At 53.5% G+C, this 17786-nt stretch overlaps 1 protein-coding gene across 2 annotated transcripts in view; it reads left to right on the top strand.

Moving 5' to 3' along the window:
• Positions 1 to 16682, top strand: part of NECTIN2 (nectin cell adhesion molecule 2) — a 42918-nt gene extending 26236 nt beyond the window's left edge. The window contains exons 4-9 of one of the 2 annotated variants that reach the window (XM_030797413.1): positions 1307 to 1424; positions 1721 to 1869; positions 9445 to 9598; positions 13080 to 13143; positions 13276 to 13362; positions 15566 to 16682. In XM_030797413.1, coding sequence (XP_030653273.1) covers positions 1307 to 1424; positions 1721 to 1869; positions 9445 to 9598; positions 13080 to 13143; positions 13276 to 13362; positions 15566 to 15835 — 842 coding nt within the window. In that variant the 3' untranslated portion in view covers positions 15836 to 16682. Of the gene's footprint in view, positions 1 to 1306; positions 1425 to 1720; positions 1870 to 5703; positions 6452 to 9444; positions 9599 to 13079; positions 13144 to 13275; positions 13363 to 15565 lie in introns of those variants that run through there. The other variant, XM_030797414.1, reaches the window with a different exon arrangement.
• The last annotated feature ends 1104 nt before the right edge of the window (positions 16683 to 17786 follow it).

Here is a 17786-nt window from a genome sequence, read left to right on the forward strand (position 1 = left end):
TGCCCAACCTAACATCGTCTGCACACCTTCCCATACTTCTGCCTTGACTTCCCTAGGTGCCGTCTATACTGAGTCTCCCAGAGTCTCTACACCGACCCCTGATCCCTGATATTATTTACATTGTATTTATTTATTATTTTTTATTTTTATTATTTTTTATTATATTTGTATATATTATATAAAATATATAAAGTATAAATTATATAAAATATATAAAGTATAAATTATATATGAAAATATATTTTATTATTTATTATTTAATGTAATATAATTACATTATATTATATATTACATTACAGGCTCCACCCTCCGGACCCTGTTGATCCTGACCCCTCCCACTGGGTTTTTTGCTAGCTCTTCCAGAAACTGCCTATACTCACACCTCGTAATGTTACCCAGAGAGGCCACCCTGGCACTCTTCACACAGAATCCCTCAAATACTGGCTTAACCATCTCTTCCACCACTATCCAAAATGACCACATACTCCAACTCAATGTTGTCTACACTAGCTCCCCAGGCAATGCCTCCACTTACACAGATTCCCTAAGCCAAGTCTACACCAGCTCCCCCAGGCAACGTGCATCACGTGCGCCCGTAAGCGCACCAGCTCCCCTGAGCCTCGTCTGTGCCACTTTCCTCCCAGGACCTACACTGGTTGCCCAAACCCTGTTTTGACATCCTCCCTCCATGTCAAAAACACATACACAGGCCGGGTGCGGTGGCTCACGCCTGCAATCCCAGCAGTTTGGGAGGCCAAGGTGGGCAGATCACTTGAGGTCAGGAGTTCGGGACCAGCCTAGGCAACATGGTGAAACCCTGTCTCTACTAAAAATACCAAAATTAGCTGGACGTGCTGGTACATGCCTGTAATCCCAACCACTTGGGAGGCTGAGGCGGGAGGATGGCTTGAGCCCAGGACGTGGAGGTTGCAGTAAACCAAGATCACCCCACTGCTTTCCATCCCGGGCAACAGAGCAAGATCCTGTCTCAAACACAGACACACACACACACACACACACACACACACACACACACACACACACACACACACAATTTGTAGTGGCTCCCTCAGGCACTGCCAGCACTGAACAATAACTCCCACAAAATTCTCCACAGTGGTTTCCCTGAACAGTGTCTACACTGACATGAGCATACACAGCCTGGACTGATTTGCTCCAGACGGTTTTGACTGCTGTACCTCCTGCCAACCCGCCGCGTTTCTTTAGCATTCCTGTCCATCTGCTAACCTGTCCACCAGCTCTGGGATTCTCTTCCTTGCTGATCCAGCCCCCCCATTTCCCCCAGACCCTCCTGAAGTGTCCATCTCCGGCTATGATGACAACTGGTACCTCGGCCGTACTGATGCCACCCTGAGCTGTGACGTCCGCAGCAACCCAGAGCCCACGGGCTATGACTGGAGCACGTGAGTCACGTGGTCTCAGAACCCTGGGTCTAAGGGAGGAGGGGCTGTGGGCCTGGACTCCTGGGTCTAAGGGAGGAGGGGCTGTGGGCCTGGACTCCTGGATCTGAGGGAGGAGGGGCTGGGCCTAAACTCTTAAGTCCTCCAGGATGAAGGGAGCTTGCATTTCAGCAATTTGGGGTCTCCAGGAGTACTTAGGTCCCTGGAGCTTGGCTCCTGGTGGGTATATCTTTAGGGATGAGGCCTGTGCTCCCCTCTCGACCTTGGCATCCCTCTCACCTGAGCCCACACCCCTCCAGGACCTCAGGCACCTTCCCGACCTCCGCAGTAGCCCAGGGCTCCCAACTGGTCATCCACGCGGTGGACAGTCTGTTCAATACCACCTTCGTCTGCACAGTCACCAATGCCGTGGGCATGGGCCGCGCTGAGCAGGTCATCTTTGTCCGAGGTGAGTGGGTCTTGGGGGCCGTGTGTGGAGACCTGGGTCCGCTCCCCTGGAGTTCTGCACTTCAGGATTTGGGGCTGCACTGGGGGAGGCTGCGCCGCCGGCCTGGGAGGGATGCAGACCCGCCTGGCTGAGGGGAGATGAGGGTCGGCCTTCCCCTCGTGGCCTCAGACTAGGGTCTGGATTTGGGGTGTTGGGGTAGGTGAAGGCAGCAGGGTTGGGGGGTTGAGGACTTTGCTCGGGGTTCCTAGAAAGTAGAGGCCTGGATAGGGTCCTCATGAAGAGACCCAAGGAAGCTGCCCTGGGCTGCAGCTCCTGAGAAAGACACACACCTAGAGTCAGGCACACAAACCTCAAAGAGACAGAAACCAAGAGCTCCCGCCCCCAGAAACACAATCCGGCCCCAAGGCATGGAGCCAAAGAGGAAAAGCGCAAAGCCAGACCGTCATCCAGTGATGGAAACTGGGTCAAACTCACAACTGCAGAGCCACACACCTAGAGCGAGACCAGGACTGTTAACAGAGCCATGCTCCCTGGGACAGAGAGACCCCTGGGCCCCGGAGCTGGAGCCAGAGACGCCTCCTGTCAGAGCCACAGCTGGCGGGACCCACAGCCACAGACACTCCCTGTGCTGGGAAATTCTGTTGCAGAGATGCATCAGAATCCAGACACTCCCTTTGCTGGGAAATTCTGTTGCAGAGATGCATCAGAATCCAGACACTCACCTGAATGGTAACCCTGCACACTCAAACCCATTGTCACCAAAACACACACCCAGGAGGACAGTGGCACCGGCCAACCAAGACAAACTGAACGAAGCCAGATGACACCTGGAAAGGGACATTCTTTTTTTTTTTTTTTTTTTTTTTTTTGAGATGGAGTCTCGCTCTGTCGCCCAGGCTGAAGTGCAGTGGCACAATCTCAGCTTGGTGCAATCTCAGCTTACCGCAACCTCCGCCTCCCGGGTTCAAGCAATTTTCCTGCTTCAGCCCCCTGAGTAGCTGGGTCTATATGCGCTCGCCACCAAGCCCAGCTAAGTTTTATTTTTTTAGTAGAGACAGGGTTTCACCATATTGGTCAGGCTGGTCTCGAACTGCTGGTCTCGAACTGCTGACCTCAGGTGATCCACCCGCCTCAGCCTCCCGAAGTGCTGGGATTACAGGCGTGAGCCACTGCGCCTGGCCAGAAAAAGACATTCTTAGAAACACCCCAGGGCGATGGTCCATGCAGCACACCTGTGCAAACACGCAATGTGCAGGTCCCCCAGAAACATGACTGAAGGTGTAGGGACAAAATCCCAGACAGGGGCTGTCCCTGTCATGCAGACAGACTAGCCACGGAGGGACAGAAACAGACCCCCTTACTGAGTCATAATCTTAGAATGCACACACCCTTGCAGGGACACCCGAGGGAAAACAGACCCCTCTTCAGGAATCCAGATACAGCCAGGGACATAGGACACCCCTATGGGAAACACTGTCACAGACAGCAACCCAGAGAGACAGCTGTCCTGCTCTGGGCTCACCTGGCGCGCGAGGATGCGCACAAGTCCCTGGAGGGAGACATCACACGGACATGCTGGGGGCAAAACTAATCCAGGACGGTGACGGCTGCACACGGAGGAATGTCATCCCTCACTCACAGACCCTCAGACGGAAAATCAAAGACACCCTGGGAGGCGCTTGTCCCTGGGAAATCTCCCGAAACTCCCCGAAACTCCTCCGAAATTCTCCAGAAACTCCGTTAGGGAGATTCTCATTCAACAAATATGTGTTTCCTGTTTGCTAGGCACTCTTGCTGAGGTTGGGAATACAATGGTGAATGAGCCACAGCCCCTGCCCTCAGTAGCACACCCAGGGGAGGGTCAGCTCCACCCGCCCAGACAGACACAGAACTGGAAATACACCCCTAACCTCTATCCCAGATACACCTGACAAGCTGATCCCCTGCCCACACACCCAGCAGGTGGCTCCAAGGTCGGAGCCTACAGAACACAGACGCAATAGAGACTCAGCGCTGCGGAAAGACGCCCCCACCTCCCCACGACGGTGGCCACAGGGCCACCCCTAGCCAACACCACCATTACAGAGACACGTGCCTACAGATAATGCCTGCAGAAACATGCATGCTCCAAGCACTGTAGAAATCCTGTCGCGAGCAGTGAGTGCCCCGACAGCCACAGCCAGAGGAGACATACTCAAAGCTCCTGGGGTCACTCTCAGAGGGTCTCTGAGCCACGAACCCACATCCAGGCACACACAGAGTCGTCACAGAGACACAGTATGGAGTCCACAGCAGCACGAACACAGGGTACGAATGCTGCAGCACAGGACAGATCTATCTTTAGGGAGACTCAGAGAACTTTTTATTTTTAATAGAGACAGGGTCTCGCTATGTTGGCCAGGCTGGTCTTGAACTCCTGGCCTCAGAGCATTCCTCCAGCTTCGGCCTCCCAAAGTGCTGAGATTACAGGCATGAGCCACCACCCTAAGCCTGATTCAGAACTTTCAACCCTAGATATATGAACAGACTCAGCTTCGAGTTCCAAAACACCAATGCCACCTCCAGAAACAGGGACAGGCCTCCCGAGATAGGCTCAACCTGGTCCAGTTAGTGACCAGCACAGGAGAAAAATCTGTTTCACTCCTCAACCCGGTGTATAGTTAGAGACATATATACCACCCTACCCCCCGCCAAAAAAGATTTTATCCTCCTTTTTTTTAATGCTATTTGTGAGTCACTAAGCTGATTTGACAGCCCGCTGGGTCATGACCCCCTGTTTGAAAACAACAGAAACAGATGTCCGTCCTTCCTGGGTCTGAGCCCCTCCTGTGTGTAGAGGTGTAGAGGTGGGGTCAGGTGTGGGTGAACCCCCCACCCCCGTCTGTCCCAGTTAGGCCTTGCATGCAGGGATGGGGCAAGTGGAGGTGGGAAGGTTCTGGTTACATTGATTTCTGTCCCCGGCTTGGGGCCCAGGAGCCCCATCCCTCCCTGCTCACACTTCCCTCCTCAGCACTTCCTGGCTTCCTCTCTCTCTCCACCTCCCCACTACCTCCCATCCCCCCATCCCCACCTGCTCAGCCCCTGCAGGGAGCACTAAGGAAGTCCCACTGTCCCGGTCTGTGAGAACCCCATTTTACACACTGGGGATAAGTGGCCTAGAGAGGAGGCACTTGGAATAAATGCTCCCAGCCACTCGAGAGGGCAGAATTATCAGGAATCTGTGGCCCTCTGCAGAAAGCTTTGGGATCAGAAAGCCTCCCACTGAAACCCAGCTGTCCTCCCCCAAGGGGGTGTGCCCCCGAGCTCGTAGCTTTGTGAGGACCCCATAGCACATTCAGGGAGGGCTGCGAAGTCAGATGGCACCAGGGTCCCGGCCAGTGACCAGGCGGCCAGATCTATTGCATCCGAATAGCCAGCTTCCACTCAGCTACAGCGATCACCAGACATGGGAGTTTGGTGTTGCTAGATCTGATTTTTCCCCCCTAAGAGAAACTGGATTTTTAAGTGAATGAAACCACCTGATTTTTGAAAGGTTGGCTAGCAATTTAAATTGTGCAAAACACTAACACCTGGGGACCACTGATTGGCCTCCCCCTCCTTGTACAAAGTGGTGCTCAGGCTCTAGTGAAGGGCAGAGGGGCTTCCCCTTCCCCCCTACTCCTCCACCTCCTCCTCCATTCTTCTGCCTAGAGTCACCCCCTAATTCTGGTCACTCCCGCTCCCTCCATCCCCGCCTATCCTGCGTCTCCCCAACCCCTTAACTCCCCAGAGCTATCCTCGTGACCTTGTGTCTCCCTTTCTCTCTCTCTCACCCCTCCTTCTCTCTCTCCTCAGAAACCCCCAGGGCCTCGCCCCGAGACGTGGGCCTGCTGGTGTGGGGGGCCGTGGGGGGGACACTGCTGGTGCTGCTGCTTCTGGCTGGGGGGTCCTTGGCCTTCATCCTGCTGAGGGTGAGGAGGAGGAGGAAGAGCCCTGGAGGAGGAGGAGGAGGAGGAGGAGGAGGAGGAGGAGGAGGAGGAGCCAGTGGCGACGGGGGATTCTACGATCCGAAAACTCAGGTGTTGGGCAATGGGGACCCTGTCTTCTGGACACCAGTAGTCCCTGGTCCCATGGAACCAGATGGCAAGGATGAGGAGGAGGAGGAGGAGGAGGAAGAGAAGGCAGAGAAAGGCCTCATGTTGCCTCCACCCCCAGCACTCGAGGATGACATGGAGTCCCAGCTGGATGGCTCCCTCATCTCACGGCGGGCAGTTTATGTGTGACCTGGACACAGACAGAGACAGAGCTGGGCCCGGCCCTCCTGCCCCCGACCAGGCCACGCTGGCCTAGGGTTCCAGACTGGTTGGACTTGCTCGTCTGGACGACACTGGAGTGGAACACTGCCTCCCACTTTCTTAGGACTTGGAGGGAGGTGGAACGGCACACTGGACTTCTCCCGTCTCTAGGGCTGCATGGGGAGCGCGGGGAGCTGAGTAGTGGGGATCCAGAGAGGACCCCCACCCCCAGAGACTTGGTTTTGGCTCCAGCCTGCCCCTGGCCCCGTGACACTCAGGAGTTAATAAATGCCTTGGAGGAAAACATCCGGGGTGTCTTGTAATACATCAGACCCCCTCCTTGGGTGGTGGGGAAAGAGGGGGTGGGACAGGGACTCCTAGGTCCCAGGGCTGGGAAGAGCTGATCCACGCCCCCAGGGAATGAGAGCCTGGCAGGGGTTAGACTGGGGAAGGCTGTGGGGCTCGGACCACTTGGATCCTTGAAAGACGCATTGGATGGCCAAGAACCGCGAGGCTCGTGGAACTAGGATTCAGGTCACTGGACTGGGGTCTCAGAGGCCTGGACATTTGGACTCCTGGGTCCCAGGACAGAGGCTGCCTTTCTGGATGGTGTGGCCAGACCCGTCAGAGGCGGGAGTTCTCTGGACTCCTGGGCCCTCGGGTGGAGGTGGGGGTGGGGACAGCAAGGGCTCAGCCAGGTTCCCTGCGTCCTGAGAGAATGGGAGGCCAGAGGGCTGTGATCCAATGGAGCCTCAGACCTCAACTCCCCCAGGTTGCTGGGGGTCTCAGGAGGGGAGGGCTGCTCCCCACTCCCATTCTTAGGGGCCCTAAGGGCATGGGGCAGGCGGGGGGGGGGTGCCGGGGAAGTCCCACCTCTAGCCACCCCAACTGTGGCTTCCCCCACCCCCTTCTCCATCCTTGCCCCCAGGGATCACCCCAAGGGACTTTTCAGTGGCTCCCTGGGAATGGTGGCAGCTCCCTCCAGCTCCTCTCAACTGGAAAAGCAAAGCCGGGGGGGGGGGGGTGGGGGGGGGGCAGGGGGGGCGGTCCTTGAACTCCCAGGTTCAGTAAGGGGCAGGTTTTTACCCGCGTCACCTCTGCTCTCCCAAGCCTCCGTGCCTCCTCTGTAACACGGGGCAGGTGTTTACATCGGCCTCACAAGGCTGTCGTGGGACCTAGTAAGGACGTGCCCGTGATGCCCTCATGCAGCCTCGTCGACCTCCACAGCCCCCACCAAGCCCTGTGCCAGGCGGTGCTGGGGCTGCAGCTGTGACCTGCACAGACCCAGTCCCATCCTCCGGTGCGCACGGCCATAATGACCACAAGAATAGCAGCAGTATGTTTAGGATGAAGGTGTGTGTGTGGACCGAGGGGCAGTCTCTCTCTCTCACTCACCCACCCTCTGAAGCCCTCCAGAGGATGCCAGGCTGTGGAACGGGAGCAGTGGAGATCCAACAGTCCAGCGTCCTCTGGAAGCTTCCTCCTCATCTGGAGAGTGAGGCCGATGCATGCGTGACCCCCATGGGCTCTTCCATACTTGTTACTTCCTCTGGTTGTTTGTTGTCTGTACTCGCCCACCCACCCCACCCAGGCAACCGGAGGGCAGGGGCAGGGAATTGGGTCTGCCTGGCATACAGTGGATCCTTCAGTGCCATGCTGAGTCCTCCTTACACACCCACCAAACACCTACTGTGTGCCGAACCTCAGGCACACAGTCCAGTGTGGAAATTGGCAAATAAACGGGTAACCGCTCCAAAAACTCTTCCATTAGCAAAGACTTGAGAAATGGAAATGGGAGGTGCTAGCAAGGAAGGAGAGGCCCAGGAGCACAGGGGCTTCTCGCTTCTCCACCCCTTTTCCTGTCTTGCCTTTTTTTTGAGACGGTGTCTAGCTCTATTACCCAGGCTGGAGTGCAGTGGTACGATCTCGGCTCACCGCACCCTCCACCTCCCAAGTTCAAGCAATTCTCCCGTCTCAGCCTCCTGAGTAACACGCCCAGCCTTTTTTTTTTTTTTTTTTTTTTTTAGAAGGGGGGTGGTCTCCCTATATTACCCAGACTGGGCTCAAACTCCTGGGCTCAAGCGATCGATCCTCTCACTTCAGCCTCCCAAAGTGCTGGGATTATAGGCGTGAGCCAATGCACCCGGCTAGCCCCCGGCTAATTTTTAAAATTTTTTCTAGAGATGAGGTCTTGTGCTCCTTGCCCTGGCTGGTCTTGAACAATCCGCCTGCTTTGGCCTCCCAAAGCGCTGGGATTACAGGCATTAGTAACTGCCCCCCAGCCCTAACCCCTTTCCTGATAAGTGGAAGGAGATTCTAGTCCCCAGAGGTGATTCTGGATCCCAGAATTCTGCCCCCGCATTCTCTGCCTTCTAGCCGCCCCTGGTCCTGTCTCCTCTCCTCTCATCTCCCCATTCTCCCCTGCCTCATTCTGCCCCAGCTACATGGTCTACTTGCTGTCCTTTAAAAACAACACAAGGCAGGCTGAGCACGGCATAATCCCAGAACGTTGGGAGGCCGAGGCGGGAGGATCACTTGAGCCCAGGAGTTCAAGACCAGCCTGGGCAACATGGCAAAACCCCATCTCTACAAAAAATTAAAAAAAAAAAAAAAAAAAAAAAAGCTGGGCATGGCGGCACATGCATGTAATTCCAGCCACTCCGGAGGGTGAGGTGGGAGGATCGCTTGAGCCCAGGAGATTGGGGCTACAGTTGGTGGTGATAATGCCACTGCACTCTAACCTGGGTGACAAAGCGAGACTGTCTCAAAAAAAAAAAACCATAGAGCCCCACAAGCCTCCTGCAGGGCCTCTGGCTGTTTGCGCTGCCTGCGATACCCCCAGACACTCTCATGACTCATCCCCGGTGTCTCTTTCAGGCCCTTGCTCAGTTGTCACCTTACAGTAAGGTAGAGGCCCTCCCACTACCTTTGGGGACCCCACTTTGCACCTATCACTTCCGCAGTCTATATTTTTGTATCCCCCGTTACTTAGCTCCCATCTGGCATGCGAGCTATTGTACTGGTTTGCTTACTGTTGTTCTCCCTGCCCAACCAGAATCAAAGTTCCATGAAGGTAGACACTTTGTATGTTTCGTTCTCCACTCATCTCCCATGCGGGACACACATCCTCCATCCTCGCTCCTTCCTCATGCTCAGCAGTTTGAGTTGAATGAAAGAATGTCCCCTGCCCGTGGGAGAGGACACAGACAGGCAGGCAATGACTTGGGGTGGAATGGTCACTTGGAATAAGGAGCTGTGGCTTCCTCCTGGAGACCCCCTCACGCTGTCCCTCTCCTTGCAGAGACCCCCAACACAGCAGGCGCAGGGGCCACAGGCGGCATCATCGGGGGCATCATCGCTGCCATCATTGCTACTGCTGTGGCCACCACGGGCATCCTTATCTGCCGGCAGCAGCGGAAGGAGCAGACGCTGCAGGGGGCAGAGGAGGATGAAGAGTAAGTGATGGACCCTGAGACGAGGATGGGAGAGGGGTCGAAGAACTGAGGAGTATGGGGTAGGGGTGAGGGTGGGAGAAAATTCTCCATAATGGCTGTGTGAAACAGACAGACCTAAAGGAACTGGGATCTAAATGGAGTAGGGAGGTAAGGGTTTCTCTCCGCCATGAAGTATGGTATTGAATTTAAAAATTAGCTGGGGGCCAGGCACAGTGGCTTACACCTGTCATCCCAGCACTTTTGGAGGCTGAAGTGGGGAGATAGATCGCTTGAGCCCAGGAATTTGAGCCCAGTCTGGGTAACATAGGAAGACCACCCCTATTTTTTTTTTTTTTTTTTTTTTTTTTGAGACAGAGTCTCGCTCTGTCACCGAGGCTGGAGTACAGTGACGCGATCTCGGCTCACTGCAAGTTCCGCCTCCCGGGTTAAAGCAATTCTCCTGCCTCAGCCTCCGGAGTAGCTGGAAATACAGGCACCCACCACCATGCCCGGCTAATTTTTTGGATTTTTAGTAGAGACAGGGTTTCACTGTGTTAGCCAGGATGCTCTTGATCTCCTGACCTCAGGATCCACCCTCCTCGGACTCCCAAAGTGCTGGGATTACAGGCGTGAGCCACTGTGCCTGGCCTTGGCTAAGTTACTCGTTTTTAATAAAAGAAGAAAGGGCAGTTCCTAAATTGTTATGGAGAATTTACATTAAAATAACATAAGCTATTGATTGGCTATCCATTGCTCTTTGTATCACAAATTCCAGAAACCCGAAGATAAAGAGTAACACTGGTCAGGCAGGGTGGGTCAGGCAGGGTGGCTCCTGCCTGTAATCCCAGCACTTTGTTTTGTTTTTGTTTTTGTTTAAGATGGAGTCTTGGTCTGTCACCCTGGCTGGAGTGCCAAGGCGCGATCTCAGTTCACTGCAACCTCCGCCTCCCGGGTTCAAGCGATTCTCCAGCCTCAGCCTCTCGAGTAGCTGGGATTACAGATGTGCGCCACCACGCCCGGCTAATTTTCGTATTTTTAGTAGAGACGGAGTTTCACCATGTTGGCCAGGCTGCTCTTGAACTCCTGACCTCAAGTGACCCAGCCGCCTCGGCCTCCCAAAGTGCTAAGATCACAAGCATGAGCCACTGCACCCAGCCAATGCCAGCACTTTGGAAGGCCAAGGCTCTTGTTGCTAGTGTTCCAGATCAGACTGAGCATCAAAGTGAGACACCATCTCTAAAAAAATAAACAAAATTAGCCAGGCAGAGTGGTGCACGCCTGTGGTCCCAGCTCCTCAGGAGGCTGGGGTGGGAGGTCACTTGAGCCCAGGAGCTCAAGCCTGCAATGAGCTATGATCATGCCACTGCACTCTAGCCTGGATGACAGAGCAAGACCCTGTATCTTAAAAAATAAGACTGGGCATGGTGCCTCACACCTATAATCCCAGCACTTTGGGAAGCCAACCCAAGTAGATGACTTGAGCTCAGGAGTTCGAGACCAGCCTGGGCAAAATGGCGAAACCTGTCTCTACAAAAAAAATACAAAAATTACCCAGACCTGGTGGCCCGTGCCTGTAGTCCCAGCTACTTGCGTGGGCTGAGGTGGGGGTGGGAGCATGTGGAGGCTGCAGTGAGCTATGATCACACCACTGTACTCCAGTCTGGCCAACAGAGTGAGACCTTGTAAAAAAAAAAAGAAAAGAAAAATAGCTCAGAGCAGTCTGAGGTATGTGAGGTATGCAAAATTTGTTTTTTTGAGACAGGATCTCACTCTGTCCCTCAGGCTGGAGTTCAGTGGTACAATCTGAGCTCACTGCAACCTTCGCCTCCTGAGCTCAACCAATCTTCCTACCGCAGCATCCCAAGTAAATGGGACCACAGACACGCACCACCACACCTAGCTAGTTTGTGTATTTTTGTAGAGACAGGGTTTTGCCATGTTGCCCAGGCTGGTCTCGAACTCCTGACCTCAGGTGATCCGCCCACCTCAGCCTCCCGAAGTGCTGGGATTACAGGCGTGAGCCACCATGCCCGGCCTGGAATCTGTATTTACCACAAGCTCCCTAAGTTCTTCTGATGCACAGGAAGGTCTGTTTCACCACTGTCTTAATCATCTAGTTAGTTCAAACCAATAACTTGCTGCTGATCTCCTCTGTGTGCAGCTCCATGCCGTGACCCAGTGTGTCCGGGAAGGCCTGGAGCTCACAATATGGAGGAGGAGACAAAACTGTCTCCAGATAGTGATGGTGTAGTATGACCAGTGATGGGATAGGGCAGTTGACGGAGCTCTGAGAAGCCAGAGGGGGCATCTGACCCAGCATGGATGGTCAGGGAGAGCTTCCTGGAAGAGGGGACATCTGAGCTGACAGAAAGCATCGTAAGCACCTGTCATTACTGTATGCCTTGGTCTGTGGGTGTGTAGAATAAGGGACAGGAACTTTAACCTAATTTGAGGGACAGGAAGGCACTTCATTTATTCATTCATTCTTTTCACAAATATTTACTGAATTCCTCATAGTGGATTCTGGAGACACCTTGCTGACAACCCAGATCTTTCTTTTTTTTCTTTTCTTTTTTTTTTCTTTTTGAGGTGGAGTTTTGCTCTTTTTTCCCAGGCTGGAGTGCAATAGCGTGATCTCAGCTCACCGCAACCTCCACCTCCCGGGTTCAAGCAATTCTCCTGCCTCAGCCTCCCGAGTAGCTGGGATTACAGGCATGCGCCACCACGCCCGGCTAATTTTGTATTTTTAGTAGAGACAAGGTTTCTCCATGTTGGTCAGGCTGGTCTCACACTCCCGACCTCAGGTGATCTGCCTGCCTCAGCCTCCCAAAGTGCTGGGATTACAGGCGTGAGCCACCATGCCCGACTGATCTTTCTTTTTTTTTTCTTTTTTAATTTTTGAGACGGCATCTCACTCTATTGCACAGGCTGGAGTGGAGTGATCTCAGCTCACTGCAACCTCCGCCTCCCGAGTTCAAGCGATTCTTGTGCCTCAGCCTCCTGAATAGCTAGGATTACAGGCGTGCACCACCACGCCCAGCTAATTTTTGTATTTTTGGGGGAGATGGCGTTTCACCATATTGGCCAGGCTGGTCTCGAACTCCTGACCTCAGGTGATCTGCCCGCCTCAGCCTTCCAAAGTGCTGGGATTACAGGCGTGAGCCACCGCCCCCAGCCCAACACATATCTTTTTTCCCTCCCAGAGCTCACAGTGGGGCATGGTAATTATAAATAACATTTCAAGTACAAATTCAGTAAGTGCCCTGAGGGGGAAGTACAGCTAGGTATGTCCATGTAACAGGAATTCCTGATCCGCTGGGGAAACCTGAAGGCTTCCGGGAAAAAGAGGAATTCATGGAATGAATAAAAACTCTTACTCCAGGCAAGAAAAGGGGGCAGGGGAAAGGGAGACCCAGGTAGAGGGAACAGCATGTGCCATATCCTTGGAGTCAGAGGGATGCCCGGGTTTTAGTCTCCACTTGACCTACCTCCTACCCCACAGCCTGGAGGGACCTCCCTCCTACAAGCCGCCGACCCCAAAAGCGAAGCTGGAGGAGCAGGAGATGGTGAGCACTTTCCCTGGAGCCCAAGCTATCCCCACCTCCACACCCACCCCAGGGCTGGGAGGGGCCTGGCAGGGAGAAGCTGGCTAGGTGGTGGGGGCAGTTCCTGACCTCCCCGCCCCTCTCCCACTACAGCCCTCCCAGCTCTTCACTCTGGGGGCCTCGGAGCACAGCCCACTCAAGACCCCCTACTTTGACGCTGGCGCCTCATGCACTGAGCAGGTAGGAGTTCATGGGAAGACAAAGGTGGGTTGGGGGGTCTGGGTTGAAGGGCCAGGGGTCAGGCCTGGCAGAAGAGGTCAAAGACTAAAGGTCATAACTCAAGGTCAAGGGTGTGTCCCCGGTTGGTGCTTAATGCATTGAGATGTGTTCAGGATTCCGTGGGGGAGGTCGGGGTGAAAAGGCCCAGGGTCACAAGGTTAGAATTTAAAGTCACTTGGGGGCTGGGCACGGTGGCTCACGCCTATAATCTCAGCACTTTGGGAGGCCAAGGCAGGAGGATCACTTGGGGTCAGGAGTTCGAGACCAGCCTGTGCAACATGGTGAAACCCCATCTCTACTCAAAACACAAAAAATTAGTTGGGTGTGGTGGTGCGAGCCTGTAATCTTAGCCTCCCGGGAGGCTGAGGCGGAAGAATTGCCTGAACCCAGGAGGCCGAAGTTACAGTGAGCTAAGATCACACCACTGCACTCCAGCCTGGGCAATAGAGCAAGATTCCATCTCAAAAAATACATAAAAACAAATAAATAAAATCACCTGGGCCAGGCGTGGTGGCTCTGGTCTATAATCCCAGTACTTTGGGAGGCTGAGGTAGCTGGACCCCTTGAGCCTGGGAGCTCAAGACCAGCGTGAGCAACATGGGCTGCCCAGCAACACTTTTTTTTTTTTTTAATGGAGTCTCGCTCTGTCACCCAGGCTGGAGTGCAGTGGCGCTATCTCGGCTCACTGCAGCCTCCGCCTCCTGGGTTCACGCCATTCTCCTGCCTCAGCCTCCCGAGTAGCTGGGACTACAGGTGCCCGCCACCACGCCCAGCTAATTTTTTTTGTATTTTTAGTAGAGACGGGGTTTCACCATGTTCGCCAGAATGGTCTCGATCTCCTGACCTCGTGATCCGCCCGCCTCAGCCTCCCAAAGTGCTGGGATTACAGGCGTGAGCCATCGGTCTGGCCGCAATATTTTGTATCTACAAAAATACCGAACTTACCTGGGTGTGGTGGCAAATGGCTGTAGGCTGAGGTGGGCGGATTGCTTAAGCCCAGGTGCTTGGGGCTAGGCCACTACACTCCAGCCTGGGCATCAGGGTGAGACCCTATCTCAAAAAAAAAAAAGGAAAAGTCATTAGGTCAATGAAAATTGATTATCTGGTCAGGCGTGGTGGCTCACACCGTAATCCCAGCACTTTGGGAGGCTGAGGCAGGTGGATCACCTGATGTCAGGAGTTCCAGACCACCTTGGCTAACAAGGTGAAACCCCTTCTCTACTAAAAACAAAAATAAGCCAGGCGTGGGTGACATGCTCCTGCAATCCCAGCTACTCAGGAGGCTGAAGCAGGAGAATCACTTGAACCCAGGAGGCAGAAGTTGCAATGAGCTGAGACCACACCACTGCACTCCGGCCTGGGCAACAGAGCGAGACTCTATCTCAAAAAAAAAAAAAAAAAAAGAAAGAAAGAAAAAGGCCGGGTGCGGTTGCTCACGCCTGTAATCCCAGCACTTTGGGAGGCCAAGGCAGGTGGATCACCTGAAGTCAGGAGTTCCAAGACCAGCCTGGCCAACATGGTGAAAGCCTGTCTCTACTAAAAATTACAAAAATTAGCTAGGCATGGTGGGGGGCACCTGTAATCCCTGCTACTTGGGAGACTGAGGCAGGAGAATCACTTGGACCCAGGAGGCAGAGGTTGCAGTGAGCCCAGATTGCACCATTGCACAACAGCCTGGGAGGCAAGAGCAAAACTCCGTCTCAAAAAAAAAAATAGAATGAAAGAAAATTGATTATCTACATTTGCTGGATACTGTGCCTGAAGCTGGGACAAGACAAATCAAGTCACTCCCCTCAGTGGTCTACTGGAGGTCAGGGGTCAGACACTGAGGTTGCGCTCAAGGTTCAAAGGACTGTTTGGAGCCCAAGGTTAAGTACTTGAGGTCAAGACTGAGGTGAAAGTTTCATGGGGAAAGATTTGCAGAGATCGAAGGAAAAAAGTGAGTCCCAGGATTAACGGGGTGAGTTGCATGCGCTGGGCTTTGGGTTAGGGAAGGGCCGAATGAATGTCCCAGTGCAATATGGCCTCAGGGGACAAGGGGTGAGGTGGCATCTTGTTGGCATGGGGAGACAGAGTAGTCAGGATTTTGGGGTCAAGAGCAGATTGGTAATCTGTGTCATGCGTAGGAAGTGATCTTGAGTTCCTGTCCCCTCTCTACCTCCAGGAAATGCCTCGATACCATGAGCTGCCCACCTTGGAAGAAAGGTCAGGACCCTTGCACCCTGGAGCCACAAGCCTGGGGTCCCCCATCCCGGTGCCTCCAGGGCCACCTGCTGTGGAAGACGTTTCCCTGGATCTAGAGGATGAGGAGGGGGAGGAGGAGGAAGAGTATCTGGACAAGATCAACCCCATCTATGATGCTCTGTCCTACAGCAGCCCCTCTGATTCCTACCAGGGCAAAGGCTTTGTCATGTCCCGGGCCATGTATGTGTGAGCTGCCATGCGCCTGGCATCTCACATCTCACCTGTTGATCCCTTAGCTTTCTTGCCAAGGATCTAGTGCCCCCTGACCTCTGGCCAGGCCACTGTCAGTTAACACACATGCATCCCATTTGTGATTTCTATCTTGGTGGCTCCACTATGACCCCTAACCCATGAGCCCCGAGAAATTCACCGTGATAATGGAATCCCAGCAACCTTATCTCATGAGGCAGGAGGTGGGGAAGGTGCTTCTGCACAACCTCTGATCCCAAGGACTCCTCTCCCAGACTGTGACCTTAGATCATACCTCTCACCCCCCAATGCCTCGACTCCCCCAAAATCACAAAGAAGACCCTAGACCTATAATTTGTCTTCAGGCAGTAAATTCCCAATAGGTCTGCTGGAGTGGGCGCTAAGGGCTCCCTGCTGCTCAGACCTGAGCCCTCCAGGCAGCAGGGTCCCACTTACCCCCTCCCCACCCTGTTCCCCAAAGGTGGGAAAGAGGGGATTCCCCAGCCCAAGGCAGGGTTTTCCCAGCACCCTCCTGTAAGCAGAAGTCTCAGGGTCCAGACCCTTCTCTGAGCCCCCACCCCCACCCCAATTCCTGCCTACCGAGCAAGCAGCCCCAGCCTAGGGTCAAACAGGGTGAGCCTCATACCAACTGTGCCTTGACGGCCCCAGCCTTGGGAGAAGAATTTACTGTTAACCTGGAAGACTACTGAATCATTTTACCCTTGCCCAGTGGAATAGGACCTAAACATCCCCCTTCCGGGGAAAGTGGGTCATCTGGATTGGGGGCAGCGATTGATACTGTTTTGTAAACTACATTTCCTACAAAATATGAATTTATACTTTGACCAAGTCTTGCGTTTTCTGTGGGATGTGAAGGGGATGGGGTGAGAACTGAAGGGGAATGAGGAAGGAGTCTAAGGGCTTGACAGAATCAGTGAACTAGGGGCCAAGAGAGTTAAAGACAAAAACAAAGGGACCAAAGATACAAAATAAGAATTGAGAGAGTAATGAGCAAAAATGTATCAATCAAAAACAAAATGTTTTGTTTTTTTGTTGTTTTTTTTTTTTGAAGCAGAGTCTCGCTCTGTCGCCCAGGCTGGAGTGCAGTGGCGTGATCTTGGCTCACTGCAAGCTCCACCTTCTGAGTTCACGCCATTCTATTGCCTCAGCCTCCCGAGTAGCTGGGACTACAGGCGCCCACCACCACGCCCGGCTTACTTTTGTATTTTTAGTAGAGACGGGGTTTCACTGCGTTAGCCAAGATGGTCTCGATCTCCTGACCTCGTGATCCACCCGCCTCGGCGTCCCAAAGTGCTGGGATTACAGGCGTGAGCCACTGCGCCCAGCCCTAAAAACAAAATGTTGAGTAATGGAATGGGGAGGGTCCAGGGCATGCTGTTTAATGAACATTCATAATTGCAACAGCAGTATGATGAATGGGACAAAGATAAAAATAGCAATTGGCCAGGTGCAGTGGCTCATTCCTGTAATTCCAGCACTTCGGGAAACTGAGGGGGGAAGATCGATTGAGTTCAGGAGTTAAGAGACCAGCCTGGGAAACACAGTGAGACCCTGCCTCTACAAAAGTTAGCCAGGCGTGGTGGCACGCACCTGTAGTCTCAGCTACTCTGGAGGCTGAGGTGGGAGGATCGATTAAGGCCAGAAGTTCAAGGCTGCAGTGAGCTACGATGGCGCCACTGCACTCCAGCCTGAGTGACAGAGTCCAACCTTGTCTCTAAAAAAATAAAAATTAAAAAAGCAATAACGAAAGTATGAGAGGCTCAAGTTTAATGGATAAATGGCAAGAAAAACTAGCCTAAAGGCAAAATCATGAATAATGTTGTAATAGGAGCCCAAGGCATGACGGATAATAAACCTGAATGAATGAGCCTGAGGCAGAGTAATGAATAATGGAAAAATAGGGACCGGGGGCAAGGGAGGTAACGGACAGG

This window comes from Nomascus leucogenys, chromosome 17, assembly GCF_006542625.1.
Source record: "Nomascus leucogenys isolate Asia chromosome 17, Asia_NLE_v1, whole genome shotgun sequence".
Classification (NCBI taxonomy): Eukaryota; Metazoa; Chordata; class Mammalia; order Primates; family Hylobatidae; genus Nomascus; species Nomascus leucogenys.